General features: G+C 38.8%; 2 protein-coding genes across 4 annotated transcripts in view; one reads left to right on the top strand and one right to left on the bottom strand.

Annotated features, from left to right (window-relative positions):
• The first annotated feature begins 65 nt into the window (after nt 1-65).
• Trim59 (tripartite motif containing 59) lies at nt 66-9,231 on the top strand. 3 transcript variants are annotated; one of them, XR_003851769.1, is made up of 3 exons: nt 66-227; nt 1,066-1,138; nt 5,722-5,852. XR_003851769.1 is itself a non-coding variant. In XM_008847303.3 (3 exons), the coding sequence occupies exon 3, from the start codon at nt 5,678-5,680 to the stop codon at nt 6,887-6,889; it is 1,212 nt and encodes a 403-aa protein (XP_008845525.1). In that variant the 5' UTR covers nt 66-227; nt 1,066-1,138; nt 5,675-5,677; the 3' UTR covers nt 6,890-9,229. The 3 variants fall into 3 exon arrangements, 2 of the variants coding, with proteins under 2 accessions (XP_008845525.1, XP_029426393.1); XM_008847303.3 differs by having other exon boundaries at nt 5,675-9,229; XM_029570533.1 differs by lacking the exon at nt 1,066-1,138 and having other exon boundaries at nt 5,675-9,231.
• A 273-nt stretch (nt 9,232-9,504) lies between these two features.
• The window catches only part of Smc4 (structural maintenance of chromosomes 4), a 38,821-nt gene continuing 33,002 nt past the window's right edge, over nt 9,505-15,323 (bottom strand). The window contains exons 19-24 of the mRNA XM_008847294.3: nt 13,022-13,166; nt 12,618-12,791; nt 12,118-12,300; nt 11,753-11,985; nt 10,990-11,173; nt 9,505-10,541 (exon numbers count right to left, since the gene is read on the bottom strand). Of these exons, the coding sequence (XP_008845516.1) occupies nt 10,389-10,541; nt 10,990-11,173; nt 11,753-11,985; nt 12,118-12,300; nt 12,618-12,791; nt 13,022-13,166 (1,072 nt within the window). The 3' untranslated portion in view covers nt 9,505-10,388. The remainder of the gene's footprint in view (nt 10,542-10,989; nt 11,174-11,752; nt 11,986-12,117; nt 12,301-12,617; nt 12,792-13,021; nt 13,167-15,323) is intronic.

The following is a 15,323-nucleotide window of genomic DNA, read 5'->3' as shown; positions in this document are numbered from 1 at the left end:
CCGCCCCCGCCCCGCCGGCCGTTGGTTTTCAAAGGCCGCCCCGGCCTTTTCCCATTGGCCGACGCCGAGCAGAGGAAAGTTGCTGGTGTGGAGCAGCGCGCGGCTCGCGGGCCCCGCCTCTCCAGGCACCTGAAGTCTCCGCGCGCCGCGGCCCTGGGCGTTCGCCACTAGCTGCTGGGAGCCGCCGCCCGCGCCCTGTCTCGCCGTCCGCACCGTCCCGCCTCGCGGTGAGTCCGCCTGCTCCGATCCCTTTCCTTCCCGAGCGTCGGCTGCCTGGGCGCTCCGCCGGGACTCTGGGGACGGGAGGGAGCGGAGGGCTCGGCTTCCGCCGTCCGAGCGCTGCTCGCGGCAGGGTGAGTGTGGAGCTGTAGGTGGGAGGGGAGCCAGCTCCCCACTCAGGACCCCGCGGGCCGCCGGGCCTCGGGGACAGACAGCCTGGGCGGGGAAGGCCAGCTGGAGCCTCTTCGAAGCTCGCTTGAGACGTAAACCCATTTTACAGATGGGACACTGACCCAAGAGTCCCACAGCATTTCCGTGGCAGACCTGAGAGATGGGCACACGTGTAGATGGGAGTAACCCAAATCACTAGTTTTGAGCTGGTGAACTTTCCCCGGGTCGTGCTTTTGCCGAGTGTAGGCAGTCTAAACTTTGTTGCCCTCGGTGTTGGTTCACGCCTGTAGTCCCAGCACTGGAGAGGCGAAGCGAAGGCTACAGAGTTATACCTGGTCTCAGAAACAAGAAACACAAAAATAACCCCAAACAAGAAAACACTAAACAGAACTATGACGCATCATCATATTGGTTAATACGGTTCAGCGCTCATAGATGCTTGGATGCTGTAACAAGGCCTGTGTGTCAAAAAATTGTTGGGATTGTCAAGATGTGAGGGACATCAGCTGCAGGCTTTAACTGTTGGTATACGTCACTACAAAAAAATAAACAGCTATAGGGAAGGTAAACACAGTGACCTAACAACCAAATAAACAGGCATAGGGAAGGTAAACAGTGACTTAACAGTCTTTTTTGAGAAAATGAATCTGAAACATTAAATTGTTTTAATTTTAGAATAACAATAAAAGAATCTGGAAAAGTTGAAGAGAAAGTATATTCAGTATACAAATCGAGATCAAAAAACCAGGTAAGTTCTGGGATGTTAAGTGGATATGAGGAAATTCTCAGTCAATTTTTAACAGTGTGTGATCTGAATTATAAGGTGAAATTTAAAGTCCCTTGAAGAAAAAAGGTGTTATGGTGGGGTGTGATGAAGACCACCTTTAATCCCAGCAAGAGGCCAGATCTCTGTGAATTCGAGGCCAGCCTGGTCTATGTAGTGAGTTCCAGGCCAGCTGGGGCTACAAGGGAGACTCTGTCTTAAAAAAAAAAAAAAAAGAAAAAGAAAAAAAAGATGTTATGTTGGTGGTATGTAAAAGTCTAACCTTATCTTATGGAAGAAACAAAATGAAAGTAAACAACTTGCCTCTGACCTAAAACCTCAAATCTTCCAAAGATTTTTACAAGGATGTATATGTCTGTATATGTGCACATAAATTGTATTATTTGATATATATGCATTTTCATATTGAATTTATTAAGTTATTTGTATTCTTTACTCTGCATTTACACATTGATCTGCATTCATTTTCACTTAGCCAGGGTACCATCATTTAGTCTGGTAAAGTGAAGTTTTGATTTTAGGTAATTAGTGTTGAAATTGCCCTTCAGCAAGAGTGCTGCTGAATGTTCTCCATCAAATATATTTTCACTTTGAAAAGTATAGAAAAATTCAAAGTCATTACTTCTCATTTAGATTTCTGGTTAAGTTACATTAGTAGCTTCTTGGTCTTATATTTTTTTCAGCCAGGGTCTTCCTGTAGCTCCAACTGGCCTAGAACTTGCTATGTGGACCAGGCTGGCCTTGGACTTACAGAGATCCCCTGCCTCTGCCTCCTGAGTACTGGGACTACCCTGACTCAGCATTTCTTAAGTCTTGAGTTTCATGAAGTAGATGTTTTATCACTTAGGGCCACAGAGCTGTGAGCCCCAGACTGGGTGGGTGGCACCATTGGAATTTTCCCAGACTTGGAGCTGATTCACCAGAAGTCCTATGACAAGTCATTGAGCTCTGTGATGTGGTAAATAACATTTCTTTACAGAGGTTGTAAAATGCAGTTTGGCCCCGTGTGGTGGTGGATGGCCTGTAATCTCAGTACTCAGGTAGGTGGAGGCAGGAGGATCAGGAATTCATAGTCCCCAGAGCTACTTATGAGTTTAGGACTGCCTGGAATACAGCAGACGCTGTCTCAAAAAACTAAACTAAACTAAAAGTAATGAATGTTTGATGACTATTCATGTTCCAAGATGAAAGGCAGTAAAGCATTGACTTAAAACTGAGATGCATCAAGAACAGGTAGTATTTTTGATACTGCTTCATAGTCCATCTGTTTGGATATTATATCCTGGTTAGATGTCACAGAAGCTCTATCAAGCCCCCGTAATGAAAGACTTCACAAAATGAGGAATTCAGAAATGCTTTATGTTTAAACACAAGAAATTTGTGAAATAATTTAAAGTCAACAATTTAGTTTTGGCTTTCTTTCCAAGATTAAAAAAAATTATATTACTTGATAACTTAAAGGGAAGTCAGATATCTTGAACTGTTTTTTACTTCAGATTTTAGAATTCACTGGAGGAAAGTAGATTTTTACATGGGTTACTTTTACTTTTTTTAGCTTTTTATAAAAGTATAAAATAATACAGATTGACTTTAAATTGGCAGATGAATGACTGATAGTTGGCAAACAAGTTAGAAAACCTTTTTTTTTTTTTTTTCAGTTTTCATTGTATTATACATAGCATTTTTACCATTTGAGTCACCATTGAGTTACCATTTGAGTCACCATTTGAGTTACCATAGGGCTTCATTCCCCTGGAACTGGAGTTAAGGACAGTTCGTAGCTACCATGTGGGTGCTGAGAATCAAACCTGGGTCCTCTGCAAGAGCAGTCAGTGCTCTTTACCACTGAGCCATCTCTCCAGCCCCTTGAATCATTTTTGAGAGTACAGCTCAGAGCCACATATTTGTTCACTTTCTTTTTTTTTGCTTTTTTGGTCTTTTTGAGACACCGTTCCCCTGTAGCCCCAGCTGGCCTGGAACCTGCTATGTTGATCAGGTTGGCCTTGAACTCAGAGATCCACTTTCCTCTGCCTCCCAAGTGCTGGGATTAAAGGCGTGTACCACCATGCCCAGCTGGATTGATATTTTTATTGTTTGGAAACTTCCTATAGCTTAGTTAAATTTAAGATTGCTTATTCTAGAAAATATATGTAGTAATTTTTTTTCTTTTACATTTTCTTTTTAATAGTGTGAATATTCTCATTCTAAGAAAGTTGAGTTATTCTTAAATGGATTCTCAGAATTTGTTTCCTAGGGTTTTTAAAAAAAATTTTTAAATTTATTATTTTTATTTTATGTATATGCGTGTATTGCCTGCATGTAGGTAAGTACACCAATGTTGTGCAGTGCCGCGAGGTCAGAAGAGGGTGTCGGATTCCCTGGGACTGGAGTTGTTAGCTGCCATGTGGGTGCTGGGATTCGAACCCAGGTCTTCTGCAAGAACAACCAGTGTTCTTAACGGCTGAGTCATCTCTCCAGCCAATTTCTTAGGTTTAAAAAAAAAAAATCTGTGTGTTTGAGCATGTGTGTATAGAAGGGCCCACGTGGAGGTCCGCTGTCTTTGAGTCAGGGTCTCTTGTTGGCTACCACCTCAGCCGGGCTAGCTGACCCTTAGGCTTCTGGGGATTCTCAGGTCTCTGCCTCCATCTTGCTGTAGGACCTTACATGGGTTCTGGGGATCTGAGCTTGTGTACAAGGCAGGTGGTTTACTCACTAAAACATTTCCCCCAACCCCTCCCTAGCTTTTTGACAGGTACATCTAATTTTTTTTTCCAGTTTTGCCACTTAGACGTCAGTTAATGATAGTAATCTAGACTGAATGTATGTCATTGCTCAATTTTATTCCTCACAGTTAACGAGTCTGTATTCCTCCATTGTGCTTTCTGATGTCCCTGAAATGCTCCAAGAACATGTTTATTTTTTTGGATAAGTTTTCTGTGACTTCAGAGCTCTGTGTGGGTGGGGTGGGGGGTGGGGGGCCAGCTGTAAAGACTTCTTAGTCTTCATTCACTTGAATTTCTTTGCAATGACAGTCATTTTCTATACTGTTGTCTAATGAATTTCCTGGAGTACTACACAGGTCAAGCCTTCCCCTCTTAATGCCACAACTTGGCTCATTATGGATCCTGTATATTCTCAGTCAGACAAGATTTGGAGTATTTTCCGATGGACTCTTCAATGTCAGCTTCTGAGGGAGATTTTATTATTTTTAAAAACCAAGATCTCTATTAACCCTGGTACCTTGAGGCAGTTGTTCATTTAACCAGAGAATGCCTACTGCTGATTCAATTGTGCTTATTATAAAATGTTAGAAAATTTTTTTTTTGAGATAAGGTCTCCCTGTAGCTCCAGCTTACCTTCAGCCCCCTATGTAGACCTGGCTGGCCTTGCTCTCAGAGATCACCTGCTTCTGCCTCCTGAGTGCTGGGTTTAAAGGTGTGTACCACCACACCCAGCACAAAATTGTCAAAAATAAAATCCTTAAGTGCTATGTGGTAATCATGTAGTGTTGATTAACAAAGTCACCTAATCTAGAGAACCAGCAAGCTTACCTTGAGACTTGTAGGACACTGAAAGTTTGGCAGATGGTAGTTAAGGAGCCAAAAGCTAAACAAACATCCCCTGGAACTGGTGTGTTAAGGACAGGGGTTAGCTGTCATGAAGATGCTGGGAATTGAACATGGGACCTCTGGAAGAGCAGCTCTTAATTGTTGAGCCATCTCTCTGGCCTCACCTTTATCTTCTTTACTATTAGTGTTCTAGATTTTCACTTTTCAGTGAGTACTTCAAAGTTCCCATAATCAACTCTTATCTTTCAAACTGATTTTGATTGCAAGTTAAATTTTTGCCTCTCCAAATCTTGAAGTTAAAATTACTTTAGAAAGCTATAGGCCTGGATCTAGGGATCTCAGTGTTCAGTGCTTGCCTATCATATCATATACAAGGCCTTAAGTTTGATCCCTAGCACCAGAAAATAAAGAGGGAGGAAAAGAGGTAGGGGAAGAAGAGAAAGTATGGATTGCTCTATGCTTACCTTGATGATAATTTTTAGAGAAACTAGATGCCTGCAGTCCCAGAATGGGAGTCCTGCAAATTTGGGACAAGTCTGCTGCATAGTGAGTTCCAGAGTAGCCTGGGCCAGAGTGAGATGCCTTCTCAAAGAAACAGGACAAAAAGAGTATATTTTCTGAGTGGACATTTTCTTCCTTTTAATCAAACAGTAAAAGCTAATAAGCTTATGCAAAGGAAATGTTTACTCTTTCCTGTTCACGACGTGCAGTTTTGATTTTTCTTTTGATTTTTGTATTAGATGTATAGAGTAGCTTATAGTAATTTGAATAGATGTAAATGAGTTGAATTGCAAAGAAAGCTTCATTAAAAGAAACTCAGTAAACTAGTCTTTTTAAATGACAAATACAGTATATTTACAGTTTGGAGGTTATGCTTAAAACCTTAAATAACACGTGCTAGATGTGTATTATACTTTTTTTGTTTTGACAGGAAATGCACAATTTTGAGGACGAGTTAACATGTCCCATTTGTTACAGTATTTTTGAAGATCCTCGTGTACTACCATGTTCTCATACATTCTGTAGAAATTGTTTGGAAAATGTTCTTCAGGCATCTGGTAACTTTTATATATGGAGGCCTTTACGAATTCCACTCAAGTGTCCTAATTGCAGAAGTATTATTGAAATTGCTTCAACTGGTATAGAATCTTTACCTGTTAATTTTGCATTAAGAGCAATTATTGAAAAATATCAGCAAGAAGACCACCCAGATGTTGTCACCTGCCCTGAGCATTACAGGCAACCATTAAATGTTTACTGTCTACTAGATAAAAAGTTAGTTTGTGGCCATTGCCTTACTATAGGCCAACATCATGGACATCCTATAGATGATCTTCAGAGTGCCTATCTGAAAGAAAAGGATACACCTCAAAAGTTGCTTAAACAGTTAACTGACACACACTGGACTGATATCACTCATCTTATTGAAAAGCTAGAAGAACAAAAATCTCATTCTGAGAAAATGGTCCAAGGTGATAAAGAAATTGTTCTCCAGTATTTTAAGGAGCTTACTGATATATTAGAACAGAAAAAAAAATTTTTCCTCACAGCGCTCTGTGATGTTGGCAATCTGATTAATCAAGAATACACACCACAGATTGAAAGAGTGAAGGAAATAAGAGAGCAACAGCTTGAGTTGATGACAGTGACCACAGCTTTACAAGAAGAGTCTCCACTTAGATTTCTTGAAAAAATTGATGATGTCCGCCAGCGCGTGCAAATGCTAAAACAAAGACCACTCCCTGAGGTCCAGCCTGTTGAAATTTACCCTCGAGTAAGCAGGATATTAAAGGAAGAATGGAGCAGAACAGAAATTGGACACATCAAGAGAGCTGCCATTCCTGAAATGACGATTTCTTCAAAAAGGATACCATGTTCCTGGCCCGATAAGGATGAAAAAGAAATTGAATTTTTTAAAATTTTAAACATTGTTATAGTTTCACTAATTTTAGTGATACTAATATTGATATTCTTTTTCAACCAGCACATAATAACGTTCTTAAATGAAATCACTTCAATATGTTTCTCTGAAGTCTCCTTGTCTGTTTACCAAAGTTTATCTAGTAACCTTTATGATTTAAAAAACATAGTATGCCACACTTTGCATTTGTTAAAGGAATTAATGTGGAAAATAGTTTCTCATTGAAAGCCTCAATCTTAACCGTTAAGTGGTCTTAATCTGGCGAAGGTTAAACACCTTGCTAGTTAGAAAACTAAGGGTAGCATAAGTAGCAAACATGTAAAGTTGCCATACATCCAAAAAAAAAGTTAAACCTCCCATGGTTGGATGGAAATGGTGTGTTGTTTAAAAATGAGGTATTATCTGCAATAGTTCAAATCATTAGAAAATTATAAAATCTTATCCCATTTTTATACCTTACCCCATTTTTATTGGCTTGATAGAATCAGTAGTACTTTGACATTTAAATATCCTTGTTTATCAGTATTCTTTTTATTACTATATTGCAAGGGTTGGCTTTGTAAAGTTCTTTATGTATAGATTTTTGATGAAGACACGGTCCTTAAGAGATATATATATATGATATATATATATCTATCATCTCTATTTTGATGTGGTTTGACACTTTTGAATGTGTGGATAAAAGATGGTAAAAGTTTTGGTCAAAGTCAACTCAAAGCTGTTTTTTTTGGTCATTTTTGGAGTCAGGGTCTCCCAGTAGTCCCAGCTGGCCTGGACCTTACTATGTAGACCGGCTGGCCTCGAACCCAGAGATTCACCTGCCTCTGCCTCCTGAATGCTAGGATTCATGGTGTGTGCCACCATGCCTGGCGCTCTTATCTGTTTTAGATTTAAGAGTGCGAATGTGTTTGTCATGAACCATCCCAAGTAAAGCTTTTGCTTCTGGATAAACCAAGTACCAGGGAACAATGACAATGTCTAATCCATACTTTATATTTATTGTATGACTGAATTTAGGAGCTGGGTGTATGTAATTTAGGTATACCTGAGGTCCTAGCTACTTGGGAGGTTGAGGATAGAGAATCCAGGTCAAAGTCAGCCTGGGAATCAGTAGGATCCCATCTCAAAACACATACCCACACTCATGTTAAAAGAAAGGTCTAGAGGTCACTGGGTGTGGTTGCAAGCCTTTAATCCCAGCTCAGTGGTAGAGTCCCTGCCTAGCACAGTCTCCAGCACCACAAAACAAAAATTTGGTTTTGTAGTGTTTTAGTCGTTATCAGTCCAACAGTTCTTAGCTAAAAATTGACATTCGTGTGTGATTTCATTTTCAAGACTTTGGTATCATGTATTCATCTTAAAATTTCTGTCAAATATTCTGAAGGTTTTTTGAGACCTTGTAGTCATAGATGACCTGAACTTTGTAGACCAGGCTGGCCTTCATCTCAGATACTTACCTCTGCCTCTGGCTTGCTGGGATTAAAGGCTTGTTCCTCCACGCCTAGCTACATTCTTTTTTTGAGATGGTCCTTTGTAGCCCTTGAACATACTGGAATCCTGCAACAGCCCTTACAAATACTAGGATTACAGCTGTGAACCATACCTGGCTAATCTTGCATTCCTTTAACTTTTTGTTAAAATAGCTCATTAAGTCAGAGCCTTTAGTTCGCTCCCTTAAGAGTGACTGGAGTTTTTGATGCTTGCAATAGGACTTTGGTTTACTGCCTAGGAAATCTTGACTACAAACTTGATTTGCTTTCCAGAAACCCCAGAGGGGCTGCTGTTAGAGCATCACCTCTGGGAGCCTTACCTAATTTCAGAGATTAGGCCTACTGATTCATTATAAATAAAACTATCTTCAAGGTTAAAACTCTCAGATGGTTAAGACTTTAGGAGTTTAAGTTTTATCCCTAAGATCAAGTCTTGATGATCACAATTAACTGAGAACATTTGAAAGGGAGAAACATTTCAGTTTTTAACAAATACACGTATTTTAGTCAAATCATGAATGCTCTTATTTGGCCTTTTTGAGGCAGTGCTGGCCTGTCACTCAGTGTTGGGATTAAAGGCATGCGTCACCACACCTGGCTTGAATGCTGTTTTTAAATGTAAATACTGACAAGGAGAAAAATACATGTTCTCTATTATGTCTGACACAGACATTAAACTCTACAGATGAGTAGCCATACAGAAGTATGATGCAGGGTCATGTTAGCATTTGTATCAGTATATATATGCTTAAGGAACCTGAATAGACTAAGATTAATGTTGTTTAGGTTCAGCTTATGGTTTATAGCTAAAAAAAAAAATGTATGCCTGTTAACACAAGCCCCCTTCTAAAAAAATTTTATTGGGAGGACAAAATTGTACAATTTCAAATCTTTGAGTTTTATGTGTAACATTTTAATAAACATGGTTAATTTACTTGTGTTTGAATGACTTGATAAGATGTAGCTTTGATATTTTCTTACGGGTTCTGATTATTGTGACTTGAACATTTAGTACAGAACTCTATGATACTGGTTATTAAAATCTAAGTTCAGGGGCTGAAGAGATGGCTCAGTGGTTAACATTGGCTGTTCTTGCAGAAGACCTGGGTTTGAATGCCAGCACCCACATGGCAGCTAACAATTGTTAACTCCAGTTCCAGGGGATCCAACATCTTCTGTCCTCTGCAGGCATTGTACAACACGGGTGCATATGCAGGCAATACATGAATACACATAAAATAAAAATATTTAAAAAAAAATGTAATTTCACTTCTCTCACCAATGAAAAAGGGTTATATTTGTAGCATTTTCTGCTTTTACCTTAGGTAATCTCAAAACAAATGACAGTACTTCAAATTTCAGATCTTGCTTTATTTAAATTCACACTTAATATATTTACATTATCATGGCTTTATGAGTAATGGTTCATTGACTGAGGCATTTGATTATAATTCCTTAGGACAGAGACCTAGAAATTAACATTTTTCACTTACTTTAAAAATTTTCCTTTTTTTGAGATACAGTGTCACTTTGTAGCCCTGTCTAGTTGAACTCACTGTGTAGACTCAGCTGGCTTAAATCTGCCTTCCTGCTGCCTCTACCTCCATGCCTGGTGCCAAATATTTCTAATGCATACTTTTTTTTTTTTTTCTCAGACAGGGTCTCCTTGTAGCCCCAGCTGTCCTGGCCTCTGCCTCCCAAGTGCTGGGATTAAAGGCGTGCCCCACCACTCCTGGCAATTCTAATGCATATTCTTGAAACAGTACAATTAAGTATATTGGGGCATTTCTGACCTACAAAACAGTTTAGGCATCGTGGAGGCCAGAGGTGGTTGCTGGGTATCTTCAATTTCTCTTCCACCTTTCAAGACAAGATCTTTCACTGAACCTGGAACTCGGTGACAGCTGGGCGTGGTAGTGGGATATTAAGTGATTATGTAGATTACAGTGGAAGGATCCAGAGTTTGAGGCCAGGTGAGTAACGCAGGGAGACACGGCCTACAAAAAAACTAAAAAAAGTAACCCTCAACTAAGCCAAACCTCACTTCTTTTATAATCTAGAAATCGATGGGGAAAATATTGTTATACATTATGACTCTATAGACTCTAAGCGTAAAATAGAAACCAGTTTAGTCATACAATTTAGGAAAACATTTTATACAACTCAGTCCTTAACAGATTGAAACAAACATCAAATCTGTGCCAATTCAAATAGAAGAATCTTCAGTATAAAATTCAACAAAGTCCTTTCGATGCAATTTCTTTTGGGTTTACTGCAACACTTTTTGTTATATTGTATGTCTTGTAAATTCCAATAAGTCTGTCTGAAATCTCAAACATGTTATTTCGAAGAGATATTATTATGAACTGGGCATTTTTTGTTTGCTCCTACAAGGTAAGAAAGAAGTAGTTAGAAATATTAAAAAGTAACAGGTAAATCTCCTAAGTTTTTTCCCCTTACACAGTTTTTGGGCAGTGATTTCAAAATAATGATTAACATGTCTAGTAATGATTGCATGGATAACTCATGAAAGTTGAGTTTGAGAGGAATTTGTATTCTGGGGAAGCATAGCCATCTAGATACCTACTAGAAAAGATCTAGAAAGAAAATCTGGGCTTCTGATCCTGCCAGTAGTTGGCATTATCAATTGATATTTTACCTCTCAAAAATGGACACATTTCGGTTTAAATAAGCCTGCTCTGATACCACACAAATGGAGTTAAAATAGGGGAAAAAAAAACCAAAACAAAACCTTGATAGCAAGAAACCCAAGAAAATTAATTCCATGTAAAATTTAGGAAATCACAAAATTTCCAAATCAAAGGGATTACTTACGTATATGTAAAATGCAACAATGGAGACATTTTTAAAATCAAGGGCTGCATCAATCTCATCCATGAAATAAAGAGGAGTGGGTTTGTAGTGGTGAAGAGCAAATACTAAGGCCAATGAACTAAGTGTTTTTTCTCCTCCTGAAAGGTTGAAGATCTTCTTCCAACTTTTCTTAGGTGGCCGAACACTACAGTAATTATGGAAAAATCAATGTAATTCATTGGAAAACTAATGATTTCAAATGAAAACCAAAAAGATTTCATGAAATGTTCCCTATAATTGACTTAACCACTTTACTCCTTGGGAAATCTAGCTTGCTTACTTCATAAATACGAACTTTTGGTTTGGTTGCTTTACTTTTAAATTTTCTGAGACAATCTTAGTATGTAGCCAAGGCTAGCTTTTTGTGACCCTCTTGTCTAAACCACCAGGGTGCTAGGATTACACATGTGTACAACCCATGCCGGCTATAACCCCCTTTTTTAACTATATATTTTTAAAGAAATGTTATTGGAAGATTAGGAACACGTACAAACAGTAGGCTACTAGCTATTTTCTCTTGACCAGTTTCGAAAAAAAAATTTAAAGATGAACTAGACATATTTTACAATACTTTGCACATAATTTATGCAGGAAATTTGCAAATTATAAAATTAGTATTTTTCACCAAGTAAGACAAGTTGTAGCTCCAACCTTCACACTCACTCCCAAGGAATATTAAGAAAATAGAGGTACTTAACAGTAGGATTCAAATTTTCTCACAAACCTGAACATGATTCCTTCAGAGAAAGGATCCAAACTATCCACAAGTTCTAGTTCAGCATCCCCTCCTAAAGTAAGCATCTGGTAGTTTTCCTTTAATTTATTTGTTATTATATAAAAACCTGCCATAAATTCATTCAGCCTTTGTTTTCGAAGATCTTCATATGCCTGTCTAAAGTTATCTCTTTCAGAAGTAATTTTGTCCAATTCTGCTACTCGTTGCAAATATAATTCTTCCTGTGAAAAGATTGTAAGACAAACCTGTTCGTACACAAACGTGAAATAATACTGCTCATATAAAATTAAAGGTCTTAAATTTAGGCTAGGGGCTAAGCAAATTTTTATTCCGAATACACAGTTTGCTCATACCTTTTTTTTATACTCTGCAATGGCACCAAGGTTTGGTTTCATTTCATGACACTGAGCTTCCAAAAGTGCAATTTGATTTGTTATAGAGTCTGGATTTTTGGTTGCTTCAAGGTCCTCTGTGTTTAGAACTGAAACCTTTTCAACAGGATTATCTTCTACAGGATGCAACTTTATTTTTGAAATCTAAGTGAATTTAGATGAGAAAGCAACACTACAGTTTGCTTTTAAAATCAACATGAAAAATTACATAGCTATGAAAACAATAGGAACTATTTTGTTAATTGATTTTTTTACAACAGTACTGGGGTAAAAAGGTACTTGCCCTATTGTAATGACTGATATCTGTGTGTGTAAGTAAATTATATATTGGTCATTAAATCCCTTATAAACTGGAGAAATAATATCATGGAACTGAGAATCAATTATCTCAAAATCCAGAAAAACATTCCCCTCCCCAAATACTTTGTCACAATAAGTTAGTAAAAAGGCAGCAATCTCACCTCTTTTTGCCAGTATTTTATTTTAGAATTATGTTCAGCAATGTGACCATCTATTTGCTCAAGTTTCAACTTAATACTAAGTGCATCTTTTTGGAGAGCATGTTCATTTTCTTGAATAACTTTTAGTTCTTGGAGTAGATGACGATGTTCTTTCTGGATCTCTGGTAAGGATGCCTAAAAAAATCAAGAATTGTTACAAATATGCTCCTCCCAAATGGAAGAACAAGTATTTTTACATTACATAAATTCAGTTACCAATCTCTTTTCAAAAAATTTAATTCACAGCTACAGTTCTCATCTTTAGTATTTACTAAGTTTAAAGTTATGCAAAATTTAACTTATAACCCCAACTCTTTAAACTCCTTCAAACATCAACTCCTTTATAATACAGAAATAAATCTTACCTCTGCAGCGTTTGTAATTTCTATGACCTCTGCTGCTTTGTCCTCAATACTTCTTAGTTCTGCTGTTAAATCCTTTATTTCTTTTTCAGTATCTTTTATTTCTTTCTCTGTGCGCAGGACGGAGTCTTCTGCCTTTTTAAGATTTCTAAAGCAGCAGACAACACAATTTATATTTAATATGATTTTTAAATTTATGATTCACTGAAACATCTTTAGTTTTTATGTCTATACAAATACTTGTGGTCTGAGTTGTACATGTTCTCAATGTTTCCATATAACTTAAGACTTCTAGTAGTAAGTAGTAGATTAAGATTCTAGTAGATTTTGATGTAGTTTACCATTAGATTATGAAACTCTTTTGGCACTGATTTTCTTAATATCCTAAGCATGCTTCTAATATAAAATACTTCACTAGCTCCTTACCCATGAGCCAACTGAACAAATAATAAATATACAAGTTTAAAAAAAAATTTATTGTTTTTATTTGATGTATATGTGTGTAGTGCCTGCGTGTAGGTAAGTGCACCTGTGTGGAGGTCAGAAGAGGCTGTCGGATCCCCTGGGACTAGAGTTACGGACAGTTGTTAGCTGCCATGTGGGTGCTGGGATTTGACCCCGGATCTTCTCCAAGAATAACCAGTGTTCTTAACTGCTGAGCCATCTCTCCAGCCCCCCTTTTTTTTTTTTTTTTTTTGGTCTTTTGGAGTCAGGGTCTCCCTGTACCCCCAGCTGTTCTAGAACTCACTATGTAGACCAGGCTGGCCTTGAACTCACAGAGATCTGCCTGCCTCTGCCTTCCCAAGTGCTGGGATTAGAGGTATGCGCCACCACTCCCAGCCAAGTTTTTTTTTTTTTAATTAAAAAAATTTTTTTATGTGTATGAATGTATTGCTTGCACGCCCATGTTGTGCAATGCTGTGGCGGTAAGAAGAGGGCTTTGGATTCCCCAGGAAATGAAATTAAGGACAGTTCGCAGGCGCCATGTGGGTACTGGGAATTGAACCTGGGTCCTCTGCAAGAGCAGTCAGTGCTCTTAACCGCTGAGCCATCTCTTCAGCCCCAAGTTCTTAAAAAAATCCTAGGGGCTGGAGAGACGGCTTAGGGGTTAAGAGCATTAGCTGCGCTTAAAGAGGGCCCGGGTTTGATTCCCAGTACCCATATGGCAGCTAACAACCAGTTCATGGCTCCAGTTCTAGGGGAATCCAACACTACCTTCTGACTCCATGGGCACTGCATGACACAGGTACACTTACACACATGCAGGCAATACACTCAGACACTAAAATATTTTTAAAAAACATTTTATTAGCTGGGTGTGGTGGTGCATGCCTGTAGTCCTAGCATTGGGAGGCAGAGGCAGGCGGATCTCTGTGAGTTCAAGGCCAGCCTGGTCTACATAGTGAGTTCCAGGACAGCTGGGGCTACAGGGAGACCCTGCTTCAAAGAGACAAAAAAAAATAAAAAAAATAAAAAAAATTATTATTTTATGTGAGTGTGCAGCCAGCATGTGTGTGAGTGCACCCATGTTATGCAATGCTGAGGCAGTCAGAAAAGGGCTTTGGAGTCTCCTGGAACTGGAGTTAAGGACGGTTAGTAGCCACCATGTGGGTGCTGGGAATCAAACCCGGGTCCTCTGCAAGAGCAGTCAGTGCTCTTAACCGCTGAGCCATCTCTCCAGCCCCGAAAAATAAGTATTTTTTAAAATCCTCAAAGATTGTCTTAAAGATCTTTCTTACTTGGTATTTTGTTAAGACCTATGTCTGTTTATATTATATCTACTCCTCTATCCCAAAGAAACAAAGCTCTCATTAACACCTGGGTTATGTTATATAAATATAACTGTTTCAAGACATACTATCTACTAACTTTTTTGTTTTGCTTTTTGTCTTTTTGAGACAGGGTTTCCCTGTACCCTCCAGCTGGTCCGGAACTCACTGTGTAGATAAGGTTGGCCTTGAATGCACAGAGAACTACCTGCCTCTGCCTCCTGAGTGCTGGGATTAAAGGTGTTTGGACACCAAGCCCGGCTCTATCTACTGATTTTTTAAAAAATTGGATAAATGGGGGCTGGAGAGATGGCTCAGCGAATAAGAACACTGACAGTTTTTGCAGAAGACCCGGGTTCGAATCCCTGCACCCACATGGCAGCTAACTGTAACCAAGTTCCAGGGGATCCGACAGTCTCTTCTGTCCTCCACAGGCAAGACATGGGTGCACTTACCTATATGCAGGCAATTAGACACATACACGTTAAAAAAAAAAAAAAAAAAAAGCTTAAAAATTGGATGAATGATAAACTCTT

Source organism: Nannospalax galili, unplaced genomic scaffold (assembly GCF_000622305.1).
Source record: "Nannospalax galili isolate Female #2095 unplaced genomic scaffold, S.galili_v1.0 scaffold691, whole genome shotgun sequence".
Classification (NCBI taxonomy): Eukaryota; Metazoa; Chordata; class Mammalia; order Rodentia; family Spalacidae; genus Nannospalax; species Nannospalax galili.
Note: the sequence above shows the minus strand (reverse complement) of the source record. Positions and strands in the feature narration are given on the sequence as shown.

Excerpts from the sequence above, each read along its gene's own strand:
- Trim59 (XM_029570533.1), top strand. The coding sequence starts at position 5,678 with ATGCACAATTTTGAGGACGAGTTAACATGTCCCATTTGTTACAGTATT.